This window comes from Lepisosteus oculatus, chromosome 15, assembly GCF_040954835.1.
Source record: "Lepisosteus oculatus isolate fLepOcu1 chromosome 15, fLepOcu1.hap2, whole genome shotgun sequence".
In the NCBI taxonomy this organism is placed as follows: domain Eukaryota; kingdom Metazoa; phylum Chordata; class Actinopteri; order Semionotiformes; family Lepisosteidae; genus Lepisosteus; species Lepisosteus oculatus.
This window is the reverse complement of record NC_090710.1, coordinates 16317851-16339096: the sequence shown is the minus strand read 5'-3', so window position 1 is coordinate 16339096 and position 21246 is coordinate 16317851. Positions and strand designations below refer to the sequence as shown.

The following is a 21246-nucleotide window of genomic DNA, read 5'->3' as shown; positions in this document are numbered from 1 at the left end:
CCCCAGTATAGTGACGGGGACACTATACTGTAAAAAAAAGGCACTGTTCTGTGGATGAGATGTAAAACCGAGGTCCTGACTTTCTGTGGTCATTAAAAATCCCAGGGCGTTTCTCGAAAAGGGTAGGGATGTAACCCTGGAGTCCTGGCAAAATTTACCATTGGCCCTTACCAATCATGGCCTCCTAATAATCCCCATCTACAAACTGGCTTAATCACTCTCCTCCCCACTGATAGCTGGTGTGTGGTGAGTCTACTGGCGCACTACGTTTGCTGTCGAATCATCAAGGTGGGGCTTCATATTGGCGGTGGTGGAGGGGAGTCCCCATTACCTGTAAAGCATTTTGAGTGGAGTGTCCAGGAAAGCACTATATAAGTGTTAGCAATTATTAATTATTGTTATTACTTCCAGCAGCAACTTTAGTCTTTCCCAGGTGGCCTGCCATCCAGGTACTGACCAGGCTCACACCTGCTGAGCTTCAGTGGGTTGGCAGTTGTGAGTTGCAGAGTGATATGCCTGCTGGCCGAGATGTTCAGTTCAACTTTATTTGTCATTATACTTATACGGGTGCATTGTATAATGAAAAGTGTTTCTCATTAGTCTCTCAGGTGCAGTATATAAATAGAAAAGAAGAGAAGGCAATAGACATACAATAACAATTACAGTGTAAACAACAGTATGGTGCCAGTGTAAAGTTGTCAAAAACTGTGCAAATACGCAAACAGAGAAAAGTATACAAACAGGACACAAAGAGTGCAAAAGTAGTCGGCGAACAGTGCAAAAATAATAAGGCGATTAGTAAATAGTACAACTAGTACAGTTCTAAGAACAATTTCGGCTTACATTCAGTTTTCGTGTATGTAGTGGTGTTGGAGTACAGTCATTGTGGGTACAGGAAGAAGTGAGGAGAGATCATAGTATGACGGGAGGGAGTAGAGGCGTCACGAGCTTGACGGCTCTGGGAAAGAAGCTATTTTGGAGTCTAGTTGTGTGCGACTGGAGCGTCCGGAACCTTCTACCAGATGGTAGGGGGACAAACAAGTTATGACTGGGGTGAGTGGGGTCAGAAATATTTTTGGTGACTTTTTTCAAACTCCCGTTGTTGTAGATTTCCTGGATGGATGGTAAGGCACTGCCAATGATGTGTTGGGTAGTTTTGACCGCCCACTGCAGGACCTTGCAGTCAGATGCAATGCAGTTGCTGTACCAGACTGTGATGCAACTGGTCAGCTGGTCTCCACCATACATCTGTAAAAGCTGGTGAGGATCTGTGGATACTGAAGTATTTTCTTCAGCCTTCTCAGAAAGTACAGCTGCTGTTGTGCCTTCTTGATTTTGCCTTCTTGATTTTTGAAACAATTTGAAATTTGGAGTTATTCACCATCTCAAAGGCAGACCCTTTAATGTAGATGGGGGAGTGGACTTTTCCTTGTCTCCTGAAGTCAACGATCAGCTCTTTGGTTTTGCTGATGTTGAGACATAGGTTGTTGTTTGACACCAGTCTGCAAGTTGTTTTATCTCCTCCCTGTAGGCAGTCTCATCATTGTCAGTGACTAGGCCCACGACTGTGGTATCGTCAGCATACTTGATGATGGCGTTTGTGCTGAACTTGGCAATACAGTCGTGGGTAAACAGGGAGTAAAGCAGTGGGCTGAGCACACAGCCTTGAGGGGCACCAGTGTTAAGGGTGAGCATGTTGGAGGTGAGGGTGTCAATCCTGACAGGGTCTGCTAGTGAGGAAGTCTAGGATTCAGCTACAGAGGGGAGGGTGGTATGTAAACCTAGAACCCTGAGCTTGGTAGCAGGTTTTATGGGCATGATGGTGTTAAATGCTGAGCTAAAGTCAATGAACAACATTCTTGTATAGGTGTTCCTTTTTTCCAGGTGGGTTACTGTGGTGTGTAAAGCTATAGAGATTGCATCCTCCGTGGGGTGGTTTGTGCGATAGGAAAACTGGAGAGGATCAAGTGTTTTTGGAATGATGGCTTTAATGTGTGGAATAAGTAGTTTTTCAAAGCACTTCATTATGATGGGGGTGAGTGCAATAGGGCGGTAGTCGTTCAGGCATGTGGGTGCTGATATTTTTGGTACTGGCACGTTGGTGGTTGTCTTGAAGCAGCTAGGTATAGTAGCATGGGCCAAGGACAGGTTGATGATGTCAGTACAGACATCAGTCAGGTCCAGCAGCTTTTTGTGTTTTCACTCTATTTAGTGATTTTCACACATCTAGCTTGGATAGTGTGGGGGGTGGGGTGGTAGGGGAGTCAGTGGTCCAGGTGGTTGGTTCAGGGTTTTGAGCTTTGAAGCGTGCGTACAAGGTGTTAAGCTTGTTTGGGAGGGAGGGGTCAGTAATACTTACAGGGCTTGTTTTGTTCTTGTAGTTTGATTCTTTACCATAAATATACAAAGATATGTGTAAATGTATGTTCTGGTAACTGAATGTTCCAATAATTCCATTAAGCCATTTCTTAAAAGATGTCATTGAGTAAGTTTTAGATGGATCCCTCCCTGCTCTTACAATCCTCTACATAAAAGCTTCTAAAACTAAAAAAACAAAAAGGCTTCTGTCCTGAATGCCCCTTTGCTTATCTTCTTCTTTTGTCTCTGTCCTTGTATTGTCGCTGATCTTGAGGAGGACTGCTGAGATGACCTGATCAATGTCCTTCTTTATTTTGTATACCTGAACCAGGCCCCCACATAGCCTTTTGTTTTTTATGCTAGATAGACTGTTGCCTTTTCAATGCCAAGACAATCAAACAGCTTCAGTTTCTTTGTATATTTATGGTAAAGAATCTAAGACCAAAAGCATTCCAAACTATTTTCATTGGTGTTTTTTGTACAAACATCTGTGCAAAATTTCACAATTAGGTGTCCTGAAAACCAATATTCAATTCAATTGGATTTTGTAGTTGAAACCATATTACTGATTAAATATGATAAAAGTATTAAAATATTAGTATAAAAACTTTTTTTGTGTGCTTCCTCTTTAAAATAAACACACAAGCGTGTGAGTGAGCTAAATCAGCTGATCTCATTCTGCACAGTACTTGTCTGAGTCTCTCTGTTATGGTTTGATATTGAGCTCGTCTTCCTGTTTACAGAAAAGCAAACAGCACAATTGAATCAAGGCTCTTTACATAAATGTTCTTAGGAAGCACATTTGTTCTTTCTTTGTTGTGAAGAAAAGTGTGGGCGTGTTTTATTGTTCTTGGCTAGGATTTGAATTGTAACTGTTGTGTTCTTTTGACTTCTACAATTCAAAGAGCAGCCTAATTTTAGACTGGGTTGGTGTATTTCACTCAACACAGGACACTCACTTTTAAATACTATTAAGTTAATCTGAAGACCCGATGACAAATGTTTTGCTCCTTTTAAAATATTGTTGTAGCACAGGCCTGTTCAGTGAAACTTGGAGCTCTGAGCACTACCGCTGCACGGCATAGGACTGTACTTGCCTCTTTTAAATTGTCCGATTAGCATGCTTTAAACATTACAGCAGCATTTCCATCCAGCAGCCTCATCTTATCAGATCTCAGAAGCTAAGCAATGCTGAGCCAGATGCATACTGGGATGGAAGGGCTCTAAATGAACTTGCTGCTGTAAGAGATGTTGGTAGACCAGTAGATGGTGCTCTTCCCTCTAGACGAGAATATCTATCACATACCCATATGGTGACAGGGCACTCTGCTCAGTAGAAGGTGCTTCTCATGTTGAACCAAGAGATCACTTTATTAGCCCTACACAATTTCTTGCATTAGGAATGTCTTTTCGCATACCCCAGCTTGCCCTCCATGAGACACACATGAGCCTGAATACTTGGCCATTAAAGACCCCGGTTAGATTTCTCACTCCTGAGCCTGATCCGTTGTACACTAGGACTTCCAGTGCTTAATGGCTGCTACATTTCACCCAGGTGTGTGCTGTACTTAAGTGGTGAAACACTGAGATTCCCCCCAGTAGATCAAATTCTTTGGGATCCTTTGGGATGAAAAGCACAAGAGAAATGAAGGGTTTCCCTTATATCATTCACATGAAAAACACTTCACAATTGTTACCTTCCAAAGCAGGATTAAACTGCATAATAACATCAGTGACCTTTTGTAGAAAATGGTCTCATTCAAAAGACTTCTAATAAATGAACGATTTACCTTTAATGAAACACAAAGAAATAGCAGGGAACATTACTGCTAGCCATCGTAAGGACTGGACTCTTTTGCAATGCTGTCATCATAGCTCCCTACATGTAGTTGCTAGGCAACCATGCTTATCAGTGTTCCAGGCCCTCTGCTGATAGTAAAGCTAAGGGAGTACCCTATTTCCTCCACAGGAATTGAACATGATAACCCACACACGCACACAAAATTGCTCGGTAATTCTGCTGCGATATGGTGATCGTGATGCCGACTGAGGGGGACGTGGTGATCTGAATACAAATTAAATGCATGTAAAGAGGGTTTGACCTGAAAGGCAGTTCAAGTGAGATCACTGACAAGCAAAAAAGGGTTAATGCATTATAGGATAAACTGGATAATTATTTCTATAGGCACTTCTTGTAAAATTTACTTCTCTTGTCAGATCCAGCAGATTATTTCTCTCTTTTGTTTTGTTAATAAGAAGTTCCGTTCAAAACTGACATCCAGGTGTGAACTGACACCCTCATCTTGACACCTCCTGTCTCAGTTCTACCTGTTTGGCACAAGGCTGGCCTTTTTTATGTAATGGGGCAGTCAATTCTCCCAGATCACCAGCTATATCCCCCTGCAGCTCAGCAGGTGTGAGCCTGGTCAGTACCTGGATGGGAGACGTCGTGGGAAAAACTAAGGTTGCTGCTGGAAGAGGTGTTAGTGGGGCTGGGGGGGCGGCCTGTGGTCTATGTGGGTCCTAATGCCCCAGTATAGTAACAGGGACACTATACTGTAAAAAGATGTCATCCTTCAGATGAAATATAAAACCGAGGTCCTGTCTTTCTTTGGTCATTAAGAAGCCCATGGTGTTTCTCGAAAAGAATAAATAATCCCCATCTATGAATTGGCTTCATCACTCTCCTTCCTGCTGAGAGCTGGAGTGTGTACTGTGTGAACTATGGCTGCCATCACCTGATCCAGATGGGTGCTACACATTGGTGGTGGAAGGAAGCCCTGATTACCTATAAAGCACTTTGAGTGGAGTGTCGAGAAAAGTGCCATATAAGTGTAAGCAATTATTATTATTATCAGGAGTCCCCAATCCTGGTCTTCAACAGCCACGATGGCAAGTTCAAATCATTAAAAATTGTATTCTTGTTATGTGCACAAAGGTTATGCTGTTCCAATTAATGTTATAGATTTAAGGTCATTATTTGAAGATACCTAAACGTCCTCTGGGTCTGTAGTTTGTGAATCAATCATGTATCATTCTCAATTGGAATGAAAGCCAATCTTAGTCCTTCTAAGAAGATTACAATGTGGAAAACCTTTTTTTTTTGCCTTAATGAACTTTTGAAGTCTTTTGTTACAACCTTTTTCTTAACTGTTAAAACTGTGATGATGGATTAGCATAACGTCAGATATAAAATAAGTGTCCTTACAAGGATTCTTACTCTAAATTCTTTTGAAATTTGAAATTTGTTTCTTGCAAAAAGCCAGGATATGGGCTTCAACAACATGGCTGGGTAGCTTGTTCCACACTTCCAATAGTTCTTGCCACTGCTTTTTTGAAAACAACATACTATTGTAATCTAATTCACAAGTTAAAAAGAGTATAGGCTGAATTTCATTTACATTTTGGGCTCAGCAAATAAACATTTCACAAAGTAGTGTGTGGTTGTTTTTAACTGAGGATGTCAAAATGTCTTTTGTTTTGTTTGTAAAGTGTCCATCATCATAAATCCCACCCCTACACTGAAAAGAGGTTAAACACAATTCAAACAAGAACTGAACTCTAAAAACTGTATACGAGCTGTACATTGCTTTGTGGTTATGTTATTAACTGCGCTCAGACAAACGTCTTAACCACAAATATGCAGACAGAATGTAGATGAAACCAAAACTTACTTAAGCATTCTGTTGAACCCGAGGTCAATGAACACGGAGTCTCCCTGATGAAGACTGTAAAAGCAGAAAGTTTCATTTTCTAAATGAATATTAACATTGTGATGGAAATGTTAACTCTTGTTAGTAAGTACAGATTTAAACATAGGGGCTTCCATTGTTTACCAGATCTGTTGTTGCTAGACAATGCAAAGTGAAGTGACATTTACCAATGAAGTGTGAATTGCTTGAAGGTTAGGTAATGTGTAAAAAAACAAGCCATGGGAGTAATCATTTTAAAGGAACTATGGCCAGAAAAACAAAAATGGCTATATAGATAATGGTTACAGATTATTATCTAGAGATTAAACAGGATACATAATTTAATTTTAGTTATTTGATAAATAGGATTAACAGGAATATAAGGTTGGACATTTTACTTTGTATTAGTTTAAAGTAAAGTTAATAATAAAAAAAACTATCATAATAAAAAAAATCCAACCATATAGGATTTCAGTCACTGTACTCAAAAGCCAATACTTATATTGGCTGGAGAAACAGTGAGGGATTCTAGCATTTTTGAGCCCCAGCCCTGCTTTCTGGAACATTCAGATTTTTTCAGTTGTTTCAGTGTTTTTGTGTGTGTATGTGTGTTCTAATCTGGTGTATTGTTGCTCCCTTTTTTGTTTAACCAAGTAAAGTCAATTAAGGGCACATTCAAATTTAGGATTCAGAATCAAGAGTACCCATCTATACAGCGGAACTGGGATTTATAGCTATAATCTATGGAGTGCTGTGCCGTGCTCAAAGATACATCAGAATCCCACCCAGAATCTAAACTCGCAGCTCTCCGGCTGGAAGGCCGAAGCCTTAACCACTAATCTCGTCTGATGTTTTGGAATGCTCTACGCCTGGAGAAATGTGGTGAGAACAGCCACTCCTGGTAACTATTAGCTCTGTGTAAACACAGGTTCTAGTGTCATTTTTTCCCAGTTAAGACTGGTTCATTAAGTCCTAGCCTCCAGTCAAGTGAGTCAAAGTTGTGGTATGAATGTGTTCAGCAAAACAGTTCTATATTTAACCTGATCAAAGATGTGTGAAGTCATATTACAAATTAGGTAAAACAACTGCTTTTAAAAACGGCTGTTGTTCTTTTACTAGAGGAACAATATTTGTACATATTTGCACAGTCAAATGTTCCCAAAATGATGTTGGATAAGGCCCATCACATATTTACTTCATTTGTTGCATTGTTGATTTTATGGAATAGTTTCGTGTAGGGAAATTAAGAGGACCAGCAGAGTTTCCATTCTGTCAGAGATTTCTGAGATTATGTCATCTTCTATGCACAATTTGTCACTGAAAGTAAAACAAATTTCTATATGAGGAACTAGCTGTACTGCCTGTACCAATTTGGACGACATGTAGTTTAGTTTGTCACATGGGTTCCCTTTGAATTGTACATTTGAATCAGAATGTTAAGCCCGATATCAAGTTAGTGTTTTTAAGTGAGCAGAGGGTACATGCTTTGAAAGTTGTAAAATTGTTGTCACATCCTGACTAGCAGGTAGCAGAAAGTATTTATTTTGCCCAGGCCTTAGTCTGACATATAAGTAATGCTAATGTTTCTACAAATCATCCCTTTTCCAACACACAGAATACTTTGGGATATTTGCTGGACCGATGAGTCCATTCCAGGCTCTTAACCCTGACTTGCTTGACCAGTCTCTTGCCTTTCCTTCTCCCCTCTCAGTAAAACACCATGACTCACCGCAGCATGAATACACTTTATAGGGAAAAATTCTAGCGTCTCTCTTGTTGTGATAATGATTTTACAGATGTTTGTGGTTCATGAATGCAATTTATTTTTCCAAGAATCTTATGTGAACTAGCAGTAGGCTCTGTACAATGGTTGAAAGTACTGTTCAGGTTACTGTACAATAAAGATCAAAAACAATCTGAAGAATATGAGTATGCTAGAAGCAATATAATTTAATTTAGAAGATGGAAACATCATGCCACTTCCTAGTGTATTCCAGTTTTCCAGTCCAGTCCAGCCTTGAATGTTTGCAAATTGCCAGGAGGAAAGACAATGGCTGAAGAAACGATATGGCTTTCAAATGTATCCGAGCTTGCTCAGGACTAGTGTTTTAAGATATCAGAAATAAGAATTTAAGAGACAACAAGCTCACTCTTAGAAAACCTGCAATGTGCATCAAGTAGGAGCTGGTTAATATGTGAAAGCGGCCTGTGACCTGTATGTGGGTGTTTCAGTCACGCACCACTTGTATCTGTGAGGAACCCATATTACCATGAGAACATTCCGAGCACTTCTTTTTCTTCAGCTTTTTTGAGTATTTTCCAATCATCAGCTCAGGTTAATGACAACATTATGCCGGCACTGCAGCCTACACAGAGACAAGCAGGATCAACATGGTGTGACTCTTCGACAGCAGCCTGTATTGTAGAGCTCTGAGGGAACCTTTGATGTGGTAAAACCATCGCAATAGCAGAGTGCAGCCATCTCAGAGCTTTGTTACAAAGCATGCTGGTTTGAAACCGACACTTCAAGCTCTCTTCTCCTTGGGTGACTGTATCAGTTAGTTTTGAATGAACAGCTCACTAATAAATTCTCAAGACACTGTTCTAATTTAAGAAGAAATAATTTCTAACTGTTGCCTTGGAAGATAGGTCAAAGATTCAGTTTAAAATATGGCCTGACAAAGGAGAATCTGCCAGAAAAAAATGCAGATGAAGCTCTATTTGCCTGAGCAGCCAAGCAAAATTCCTGGATTACTGCAAATAGTTTCACCCAAGAATTGAGAAAACATGGTCACTAAACAAACCTTCAAGGATACCTTATCTTGTAGGAGGATTTTATTACTTTCAAGTGGTTTAATTATATACAATAGATTAGAGGTTCATCAGTCCAGAAAAAAATATCCCAGTTTCTAAGGTGTTCAGCAGACTGGGAGTAGGTGACTGAACCCTGAATGAGGTCTATCACAAGGTTAACCTCAGCAGTAATGGGACCCATTAGTATTTCTGGGTGGACTGGAGCAATGTCCTTCCAGTCCAAACAGCCTCAAATCATTTCACAATTAGTGGCTCACATCAATTACCTCCTCTCATTGGTATCATTCTTCAAATCTTCAAGTGAAACTTATTTTCAAATCTCACTTGAAGACCCATCTTTTTACTTTAGCTTGCAATGTGTAATTGAGTCTTACTACTACTTTCAGAAGTAAATTTGCTGTGCTTTTTTTCTTTTGCTTTCTTTTGCTCCCATTGTGTGTTGACTGTACTACTTTCTCAACTGTTATATTAAAATGTTGCATTAGTATGGCTATTATTCTATTCTTTCCATTAAGTGTACTAAAAATTTATTAAAAAATTATTCTTAGAAAGCCAGAAAGACATAATGATCGATCCATAATAATAACAATCTCCTAATAGCTTCTGATTCTGGTTCTCTTTCCATACTCATCCGTCTTGATCTCAGTGCTGCCTTTGACACTGTTGACCATAACATCTTACTTTCTCGTCTCGAGACTGTGTTTGGAGTCTCTGACACTGCCCTCAAATGGTTTAAATCTTACCTCACTGACCGCTGTCACTTTGTCTCTCTCAATGGGTACAGGTCTGAAATTAGTCTTGTCAAGTCTGGTGTCCCCCAGGGCTCAATACTGGGCCCCTTGCTCTTCAGCATTTACATGTTCCCACTTGGTCAGCTTTTAAGATCACATGGCCTCAGCTTTCATTTTTACGCTGACGATACTCAAATATACATCCATACCAAACCTGACACTGATGTGGCTGTCTCTATTCTATCTAATTGCATCTCTGACATAAAAATTTGGATGACTCAAAACTTCCTTCATCTTAACTGTGACAAGACTGAAGTCATGCTTATTGGTACCCCCCATCAACTTCGTAAAGCCAGTCCTGTAACCATATCTGTAGATGGCTCTGTACTTGAGCTTCAATCAAAATTGAAAAACCTTTGGGTTATATTCGATTCTGGCTTAACAGTTGACCCACATGTACAGCATACTGTCAAAACATCTTTTTTCACCTTAGAAATATCGCAAGACTACGCCCTATGCTATCATTAACTGTGGCTGAAAAGCTGATCAACATATTTGTATTCTCTCGAATTGACTACTGCAATGCTCTACTCCCTGGGGTATCTAAATCTACTCTGAACAAACTGCAGTATGTCCAAAATTCAGCAGCCAGAATCCTGACCAGGTCTAGTGCAAGTGTTCACATTACTCCTATCCTGGAGTCCTTGCACTGGCTTCCGGTCAAATTCACTGTAGACTTTAAAATCCTCATGCTCACCTATAAGGCTCTATATGGCTTGGCACCTCAATACCTGTCTGAACTATTATCGCCCTACTCCCCACCTCGCAACCTCCACTTTTCAAATTCTGCCCTCCTTACTGTCCCCCAAGCCCTTCTACATTGTATGGGCGACAGGCCTTCTCCTGCTATGCCCCCAAGCTCTGGAACTCTTTGCCCAAGGATATCAGAGAGTCACCTTCTCTAAACTCCTTCAAATCCAGACTCAAAACCTTCTTCAGAAAAGCCTTTACTTAACTGGTTCCATTCTTCACCACTCTGCTCTTCTTAGTACCACCTTCCACGGTCTCCTTTATTGTTATTGTTGTATTGCTGTAATTAGTAATTCTGTCTTATATTGTGTATTCTTCTTATTTATTGTTGTAGTCTTCTTATTTATTGTTATTGTCATCCTGTAAAGCGCTTTGAGAAGCCACCTTTAAAGGCGCTATATAAAATAAAGTTTATTATTATTATTATTATTATTATTATTATTATTATAATAATGCGGACAGATAACAAAAAGGAAGAACACGGGGTATTACCTAAAAACAAACATTTGTTTCAGGACATAACCACAGTGCAATAAATTAGTTGTTGTTCACAATGTTTTGTGGGTAACGCTGACACAACATCAGAACAGAATAGTAATTTCAAGAGGTTTCTCCTTTTAATTACACGAAGAACTTGTTCCATAACACTAACTCCTCAGATGGTGATGTTTTCAGATGTGTGATTATAGCTACTGAAATGTGAGGCACCTGGGGATGCTGTGGTATTAATTTGAATGCGTTGTATATGCTCCACAAAGCAGTCAGATAATTGTCCTTTAGTCTCTCAAGTGCATTATTGGTTACCTTTTCTACAGGTAATGCAATAAACTACTGCTTCAGACGTGCATATACAGCTGTGTGAATGGCAAGTGATGATTATGGATTCGAATCAATATGCAGTGATTGATGTATTCGCAGATGGAACATTTTTGTCTGTTACTCGAGAAAGGTCTTTTTAAAACATTCCCAAGGGGAGGAACTTCACTGTGGGCCACGCATTCTTTTGAAGTTCTGTTCCTTGCAGGAAAAAAAAAATCTTGATTGGAGTTTTAAAAATAGGTACTGTAGAATTTTAAAGTTCTTCCGCGTAATGAGCCGTACTGTTGTCTTGGCAAGGTGATAATAGATAACTAAAGGTTCTGTTGTCTGCGAGTTTCTTTCAGTTTAGCTGGACAAAGTATTTCTTGGAAGATCACGGTTTCAAAGAAGCCACGTGATCTCGCTTTTGATTTAACAAACTTGATCAGTGCTGCAAATGGATCTTATATCCAAGTCTCAAAAAGTTACGATTGAGAATTTAATCTCCACAGGCTTTGGGGTGAGAGACGTTGTACCGTAGATAAGAATGACAGTCAGGTTTACAGTGGACAGTGGTGTTAATACGGGAACCTGAAATTGAAATGGTAATGAAATGTTATACGTTTGCCTGTTGCTGAAATAATTCATGTATATTTCAAATCTGAATGGAAATCTGCTTCAGGTTTTAATGAGAGTTTGTAGAAATACAAAAGATATCGTCAACGTATCTAAGATAGAGCTTAGATGTGATGTTTGTATTGCTGTAAAAACGTTTTCACCTGGTATATGACAATCCATTTTATTTCTCACGCTGACACCTCTAATTTTAGTGTAAAAACTTGCATTAAAAGAAAAGCAAGTCAAAGTGAGTGAAAGATAACTTCTAATCTAAGAAAAGAGTCGTGTGCTCTATTACTGTGCACACATCAAGATACACTTTTAATGCATTTAAGTATTTCGTTTTTGAAATGACCGTGACAGGCTTTAAATTTGCATTGTAAGGAGAAGGAGATGATGCCAGATGTGTGGAAAGTACCTTGTTGCAAAAGTGTTTACGCTCTTTCAATTATATCCCTTTTTGTTGAATAAGAAATGATATACACACATGTTGTTTCTGAAGTGCGTATTTTTAATTAACTTGAATGCTCAGCCCGAACAAAAACTAAAATATGTCGTAAAATAATTTACCCTCTTTGTTATGGCAACCGAAAATAGCTCAGGCACACAACATTACTTTGTCAAGTCACACAATTAGCTGGATAACCTCTGTGTGCAATAATATTGGTTCACAAGATTTCAGAATAAATACACCTGTCCCTCTACGGTCCCTTAGTGAAATGAATTCAAGCAAAGATTAAACCCAAAAACCAAGAAGTTACATTCAATTGTAGGAAGTTTCAATACAAACAATAACTAACGAACAAAATCTAAGGTCTAAAGACAAGAAATGCGCTCAACAACAGGACTCGATTTCTATTGAAATATAAAAACCGCTCCGAAGAAGCCTTCATAAAAACTGTAAATCACAAGATTGCAATAATTATTTGAGAAAAAAAAAGCCTACAAAAATATTAAAATAAATGTGCATGCCAATTAATAGAGGTCCCACGGTTAGTTCCCGTCTGGGGGTCTGGGTACATTTGTCACTGACACACACTCAAGCTTTTGGTCACAAAATAACTGGAAATGTGAACAGTAGATTGTTCTATGTAGCCAATATTCCACCTTTTTTTCTTACACAGCTGGGATGTCACTCGAAGTTGCAAAACCTTGCTATGCCAGTCTTGAAAGCGTAACAGATCATGTATTAAGCATCCCCAACCGCACAAATCCGAGTTTCTTCTGAACAAAGAGTAGCAGCCTGAGATACACGAGCTGGTGTATTTAAGTCTATAACCCCAAAATGTGGCTTAGAATTCAAGTTCAATCTAAATGCCCCCCTACACAGAATAAAAGTGGCTAACTTAAATTTACAATTAGCGTTTTGTAAATAGAACGGACACAAATGCATATACAGGCTTAGGAAACGGAGCAAATAACAATGAAAGATGCAGAGATGAGAATTCATTACCCTCCTTGGAAACACAATATAAAACCGTCTTTACAACTGACGCTGGTTAGGGAGACGTACTTCCGTCCATTACATGTTACGTGATCGACTACAGGTGCTGAGGGATAGCGGTCTTCTTGGCACCCGTCACCATCTTCACAAATAATTGGCAATTTTTATAGGACGCCAAAATCTGAAATTCCTCGGAAGATGGTAGCAAAACAGAGGATCCGAATGGCCAATGAGAAACACAGCAAAAATATCACTCAGAGGGGAAACGTTGCAAAGACCCTGGTAAGACGTGATTCTTCAGAGAATGAATGTCTCCCTGACTTCTTGACTAGCGTGAAGGGAATAAATTTTGGATCCTGAACTGGGTATATAATAATTGATAATGGAATCGCCACAGGCAGAGGCATTTTTTTTCTTAACGAGCCGTCTAAAGATTTCCACGAAGATAACACTGTGCCTCAGATGCTGTCAGTCTGGTGTGACATAATTTTGTTTAATCGTATTTATTAATACAGTGTTATTTAGCTAACGTATGGTATGTATTCAGACATCGTGAGTTTGTAATGATAAAGAAACGGGATGATCTTCATGCTGCAAAATGTGGATGTCATGTCTATAGAGTATATCGAAATGAGGTGGTGTATTGTGCATGTGAACTGGATTTAAAACGAATCAGAGTTTGGATTGACAGTCAAAATAATGGACACTAGAATATTAAGATTCTATTCTGTACAAGTTTTAAAGAAAGAAAAGCTAGATATATTATTTTGTTTTAAGCAAAAGTATATTATCCATTTCAAAAGAGAAGCTAACAGTAAGTATGTTCTTCTGGCATTTTACGGTAATCTCTTGGAACTGCATCACCCCATGTGATTTTATCAATCGGGAGCCTGAAGACAGTTTTCAGAAAATAGCATAAGAACGGTTACAACCATTTCATCTAGACCATTGAGTAGGTAGTAGCTAAATGATCCCAGGATCTCTTCCAGCAGTTTCTTGAAAGAAGCCAGGTTATGGACTTCAACGATATGGCTGGGCAGCTTGTTCCGTACTCCCACCCCTCTTTGCGTAAAGACATGACTCCTGTTTTTACTATTAAATGCAAAGTGAACTTGAAATAGATGGGACCAGAGGTCCATGTGAACCCTGGTATTGCAGTAGGTAGCCACCCTGAAAAGGTGTTGTAGGCAAGTGCATTATAATGAGGTTACAAAGGCTCTGAAGGCAGGAGAGAAAATTATCTTGTAATAATTACTCATAGGTGGATCTTCTAATATGTGAGGGGAATTGCAGTGGCCACTCCTACATTTCTAACTTTAATGCCATTGAGGTGCTAAATGATGATCTTGATAGGGACAACATATTATGTACCAGTGTGTGTGTATATATATACATATGCTTTTGTTTATAGTTTTTGTGTATTTTGGTGTATATATATGCTCATTAGACAGATTGGGCATCAACAGCCCATAAAGCCAATTGTGCAACTGTTACATCTAACAAGATTAGAAAATTTGCTGAGTAAAGTTTGCATTGACATTCCAGTACAATACATACCCTCCTCTGCATTTTCCTTTGAGATTAGTAATTTGTTTTTTTTAACTGACCTCTCCCAGCCATGTTTACACCGACATTTCTGTCTGTGTACTATTTCTATGGATTCCAGGGCCCTTATTTCAGAAAGATATCAGAAATCAGGATTATTCTTCAAGTTCCACCAGCTCTCAGTGATAGAGATAGAATTATTTTTTCAATCCCGCCATTATTCAAAAAATGCATTCATTTATCTGCCAATAATTGTAATTGCAAATCTGTCTTATTGCATTAGATTTCATCAGACTGTTTCTCTGACACCTCTTCTCATGAGAGTGAGAGAGTACTCTCACAAAGCAACAAGCAAGTGACGTGAAGGAGGCTACAAAACATGAGTAACGCACGTCTGAAATGAGATCCACAGCTGAAATGTTGTGTTTCTTCCTTCCACTTTTCAACCTCGAATTAACCTGTGTTCCTTTGTTGCCAACGCATGGCGGCGGAACTCCCAACACCTCACAACGCCCGCACCTCTCCTTGCAGAATTCATGTCGAGTCTTCTATGCCCAGCTCTTTAACATTTGACAGGGCTACCACAAAATTAGCCCTTTAAAAACGCTGACGTGATTTTAATTATCCAGCAAGAAACTGCTCGACTTGAAATCAGGCTACTGTTTACTTCGCCCACTTTGTGTCGTAGAGTCAGCTAACTCTCAGCACTAAGATTTGACTAACACTAACACAGTTCCATTATCCCTGCATGAGCACATTTTGATAGTTGACAGTTGGTAATAATAATAATAATAATAATAATAATAATAATAATAATAATAATAATAAACTTTATTTTATATAGCACCTTTAAAGGTGGCTTCTCAAAGCGCTTTACAGGATGATAACAACAATAAATACATAAATATTTATTAAATTAAAATGAATATTTATAAACTTTATTTATAAATAAATAAAGTTGCTGTTAACATTATGCTTGTTACATGTAGACTTTAAATGGCATGTGGGGATATTTGTTTTACAAACTTACTTCTCCACTAGAAGTGCGTGTCTATGAATTAATTATAACGATTTAGGCGGAGCAAAGAAAGACACTCATGACTGCTGATAGAGCAGCTTTTTGGTTGTCTGTCAGGTACCAGATTTTAGGGTCTGAGCAGTTTCCTAGAAAGTTAGAAATGACTGGGAACTGCAGTGTTTTACCGTACACGGCATGAGGACTCTTTATTCTCAATGACCTTAGTGTGTTGCAGGATGCAGGTCTTCTGCTTGTAGTGCTTTCCTTAACCATTTCTAATGACAGCTTGGACAAGAGGCTCACATAATTGTGGCACAGGGAACAGCAGTGAAAGAACTAATAGTCCTGCATCTTAAAAACTCTCATAGCTGCAAAGTTGATTTTGTTTTTTAGATTAGCCTTTGGAGAGAGGCAACATGGTAGTGTAATGGTTAGCATTGTAGCGACGCCTTGTAGCGCTGGGGTCCTGGGTTCAAATCCAGCCCTGGAGTGCTTTCTGTGTGGAGTTTGTATGCTCTCCCCGTGTTCGTGTGGGTTTCCCGAATGTGTGTATGTACCCTGCGATGGACTGGCATCCCGTCTGGGGTGCACCCTGCCTTGCACCCACTGCTTGCCAGGATAGGCTCCAGTTGCTCTGCAACCCTGAGCTGGATGAAGTGGCTAGAAATGGATGGAGCTCTGCAGCTATTTCAAGTCACTGGCAATAACAAATGGAAGACATTTGTGCTCAAAGTCAGTAGTAAATCTTAAATTCCAGGATGGTACAGCAAAAAGCACTCATTTTTACAGGATATGAAGGTGTTTTTTCCAAACTGAAGGTCTCCTGATGAACTGAAACCATTGAAACATAAAACCGATTACTCAAGTGGAAGATATTTGAAGTGCATTTACACTACATTATATAACTAGTCAAACCCTTCCTACGATATCCCATTTTGTTACAAAATGTAAGTTTTACACCTAATATTTGATTCCAAACCTTCTTCTGAGGGTAAGGTAAGTTACAGCAAATGTCAGCAAAATCTAAAGAGAAAAGATTGAAATATGTTGATTGCATTAGTACTCAGTCCTGTGAACTCAGTGTTCGATGCAAGCACCTTTGGCAGCAATTGAAGCCACAAGACATTTTGGGGGAAGTGCCTACCAGTTCCTCAGTACAGCTTGGTGCACATTTGTAGAATAAATACACCTGTGTCTGTAAAGTCCACCTGCCATTTTATTTGACAAGAGACTACAGATTTACAGAGACAGATGTATTTATTCTAAAACCATTGTAACACTATTATTGCACACAGGCAGAGGCAAATCAACCAAATTGTCTGACTCATTAAGGTCATTTTGTGGACCTCAATTGAGGTTTGCCACACCAAAAGAGTGTAATGTACAGTAGGAATGTGGAACTCAGCTATGTTGTTGAAGCTGACACCCTGGGTCCTTTCAGGAATCAGCTGGATACATTCCTGGGATCAGTTAGCTACTAAATGACAACTGGGTTAGATGGGCTAAAAGGCCTCCTCTGATTTGTTGCCCTTTCTTCCATTCTTGTGAAGATTTTGCCAGTACGCAGAGGGCCTCTCTGCTGGTCTTTGTCACAAAGTGCTGAATCCTGTGAATAAGGCTTCTGGGCTCCACCCAAAAAGGCTCTACATTACGTTGCCTTAAGCTGTCTGAGACTGTTAATATGCTGACATTTTAAATCTAAAAATGTCCCTGGTGACTCAGAGGCTGTGCCACCTGGAAGAGTCTTGTATCTGGTGAAACAGTGGGTGATAATCTTGGTGTTACTATGGAACATCAATGGAAAAATGAAACATCTGTTGTCGGAAAGCCGGATTCACATGGGCACATTTAGGATGCTCATTAGTTGTCTATAAATGCACGGAAAAATAAAACATGGCAAAACACGTTAACCTGGCACATTAGAAACAACAATAAACAGAGAAAGTATAATTAAAGTATACATAAAATTGTTTTGCAATGACAATGCTGTCATTATCACTGCCGCTTCATTACAAAAGTAGCCTTCTTCTTTATGAAAATAAGACGTTTTTTAATTGATATGCGTTTGCATTCCAGCGACCGCAAGAAGAAAAATATCCAGTGGGACCCTGGCTCCTGGCTCTGTTTGTATTTGTTGTATGTGGTTCAGGTAAAAACACCATTTTACACATCACGGCTGCACGTTTACCAAACCAATCGAGCAGCGAGTTTCCTGAATTCACAGGACAGGGTTTGCCATTTTTTCCACTTTCCAATTGCTTCTTTGTTGTCTGTTAGTCTATTTGGTGAGGGAAACCTTTTCCGAAAATAATTGGATAGAATTGTGTTTGACAAGGACAAAAATACGTAGATGATTGTTGTTGAGTTCTTTAACACCTTCTTTTGTGATGCACTTTGAAACTGTAAACAGTTTAGTGTTTGAGGATCTGTATACAGTATAGTTTGATAGGAAATCCACATCTTTATGTACTGTGCTGTTCCCCAGGATCTGAGTTTCTTCTTTCTTTATTACTTTGTATCAGTTGCGGCTGTTTAAAAAGGCTCCGTGATGACGTTGTCTCTCTCACTTGGTCCTGTGCTCTCTCTTGCAGCAATCTTTCAGATCATACAGAGCATAAGAATGGGAATGTAGATCCCTGGCCTCTGCTGACCCTTCCCACCTCACGCCAAGCCTGGTGTCGTCTGAGGGGACACCGGATGTGCTCACTGGCTTTCGTCTGCCCATGAAGCACCGAAGAGAAGACCACGTGAACCCCTTTTTGTCCCCAACATCTACGTTAGTCTGTCAAAAACATCCTCAACAAAGGGGACGCAGGGCTTTTATACTGACTCTGTGGTTTAACCATATTGGTTGGCTTTGGTACCCATCTTTTTTTCCATTCCATTCACCCTTATTGTTGTATTTAGTGTAGAGACGTGATCGCTGAATATGTGTACCATACTTTAATTATGTATGTTTAGCTCCTACACACTACTAATTACCTTTTACAAATAAATGTTCAACAAACTGCGCCTTTTCTACCGTGATGTCCGATATTGTCCTTCATAATCCTTATCTCTTCAACTCTTGCCCCATTAATGTACTATACGGTACACTTCCTACTATTTTTTAAATCTACAGCTTAAAACACGTCCATTTAAATGAAATGGAGATATCAATAACTTCTTGTTTTCATGAGAAAGAAAAGAAAATGACAGTAAATTCTCCCCCTGGGAATGTTCTTCGTTCATCTCCACTGCAACAATTTAAAGCTGTACTTCTGATGTGATCTTTCGCATTTATTAGAGATGCAGAATGCCCAAACTGCTGGAAAAACAAACATGACTGTAATTAACTGCAGATGAAATTCATAGCAGAAGGAGTGATTGTATTTTACAGAATCATCTGTATAAGCAGCCATAGCGTTTTTAAAATAACTTGATAAATCTGTCCTGTTTGGCAGCTCAATATGACATCTTATAAATTGTTCACAGTTTTGTGTTGAAAGGACCAATTGACAATGTACCCCTTTGATAAAGCTTTGTTGGTTTCTTTGTAGCTGTCATATTTCTGATGTTGCTTGGTAGCATACAGCAAAACTCACTTTATTCAAGTCATAATGATAGTCCTTTTAGTGTATTAATGCAATTCAGGAGCTTCCTGAATATACCAAATGCTGTTTCGCGTAGAAATTGTAATTAAGCACTGTTTCCCTATTTCACTTTGCGACGGATGAGATTTTAAAATCAAGGAGAAAGCAAATTTTAACTCCACAACTGCACCACACAGATTAGTCCTTAAACCAGCGATAAATAATTGAATTCATGATATAAAAAATGTACTTTTCACTTCAATACTCTGCCAGCTCTAAGAGCCCAATGCATTGATTAGAAAGCTTTAAAAAAATAGCTTCTGAATAACTCGGGTTCGCAAATTACATGTCATGATCAACCTCTTGTGGGTAACTGGGTCAATGACTTGTGGGTCATTGGTCCTTTAATAAGTAGTTTTATAAGTAGTTTTTTTGTTGGATCAATATGCTCTTACAAATCAGATAAGCAAGATGAGCAAAACTATGAAAATCAATAACATATTACAAATAGTCTTATCTGAGGTCACTTTACTTGCACATCACTTGACAGCAGCTTGCTGTCTTTTTGTCATCCGTGCTCAAGATGTTATTCATTATTGCTGCCTAGGATTCTTCAGTGCTCCAGTACTGACACGTCATTAGAGCAAAGCTCATTCTCCTCAACTCTGGAAAAAGTATGAGGAATCAGTGCTACACGTAGTTTTCCCGCAAATTGAACATTACGCACATTTTCATGGTCATTAAAACTTTTTGGCGATCATTATTGATCTCAGAAAATGGCAATAAAACACTGTAAATGACACCTTTTCATTTGCTGGGTTTTGCCTTTGCAGCAGGATACTCATGGTAATCAATCAATTCCTTAATGTACATAAGCCTGTACTCCATATATTTTGAAATTATACTGCTAAAATCCCTGAAGTCTCACAAGCCCAGTTATTCAAAATAGTATTTAATGTCTATAGCGTTGATACGTTTTAATAAAATAGTAAATTATGTACGAGAGGGAAGTCAGTGTGCATTGCATACAAAGAATGTAAAAGTCAGTGCGTCTGTGTTGAGCCTTCTTCTGGTGTATTTTAATAACATTTAAACAATAAAACAAATTTAACATTTTTACTTTCCACTTTTTAGGATGGAATTAACCTCTACTTGCATAAATATAATGACACATCGTCATAGTACAAGGATGATTTTGTTTGAAAAAAAGCTGAACACGTAATTTAATGGTAAAATTACACCGCTTTATAAACTGTTAAACATGTTCAATATTCACTGTAAAATGATGGTAAAGGACCACTCAGCCTAAATTGTCTAGAGATAAAAAAAACAAGAAAATGTTTCACTTCCTGCAGTAAAGAAGGTCAATTGTCCAACAGTGGGTCGCTTTAGATGGAGGATTTCAAAGCCACGTTAGTGCTGGCACTAGAGACTGAGTCATAAATCACATCTTATTCTCAAATGTTTAGATTCAAGACATCACAGAAATCTTGATAACAGTGCTCCTGCAATAGGAGTCATGGACAGTGACAGAAGCTTTGCTATTTTAGCAACCAGCCAAAACCAGTGTGATCAAGAACTCGGCTTCACTAGAGGGAGCAGATTTCAAAGCTAATTTTCTCTCAGGCACCTAAACGGTGAGATTCAGAAGTTTAGTTTCATTGCGCATAGGTCAGAAACAAACCATCAGAGCAGTTAGTATAAAGAAGACATTGGGAAGTCTTAATTCATCTTTTAGTATTTACTGTAGAATGCAATGCAAAGTCAATGCACTGTTTAAAAAACAAACTGATCAATTCTACCGTTCCATGAGGGAAAAGAGCAGAGGGCATTTAACCCATTGATG

General features: G+C 39.0%; 2 protein-coding genes across 2 annotated transcripts in view; one reads left to right on the top strand and one right to left on the bottom strand.

Moving 5' to 3' along the window:
* tpt1 (tumor protein, translationally-controlled 1) overlaps window positions 1-21246 on the bottom strand; it is a 295888-nt gene that overhangs the window by 127647 nt on the left and 146995 nt on the right. The window lies entirely within an intron of this gene.
* On the top strand, window positions 12153-18845 carry serp2 (stress-associated endoplasmic reticulum protein family member 2). Its single transcript, XM_006639019.3, has 3 exons — window positions 12153-13547; window positions 17905-17977; window positions 18420-18845. The coding sequence occupies exons 1-3, from the start codon at window positions 13464-13466 to the stop codon at window positions 18458-18460; spliced, it is 198 nt and encodes a 65-aa protein (XP_006639082.1). The 5' UTR covers window positions 12153-13463; the 3' UTR covers window positions 18461-18845.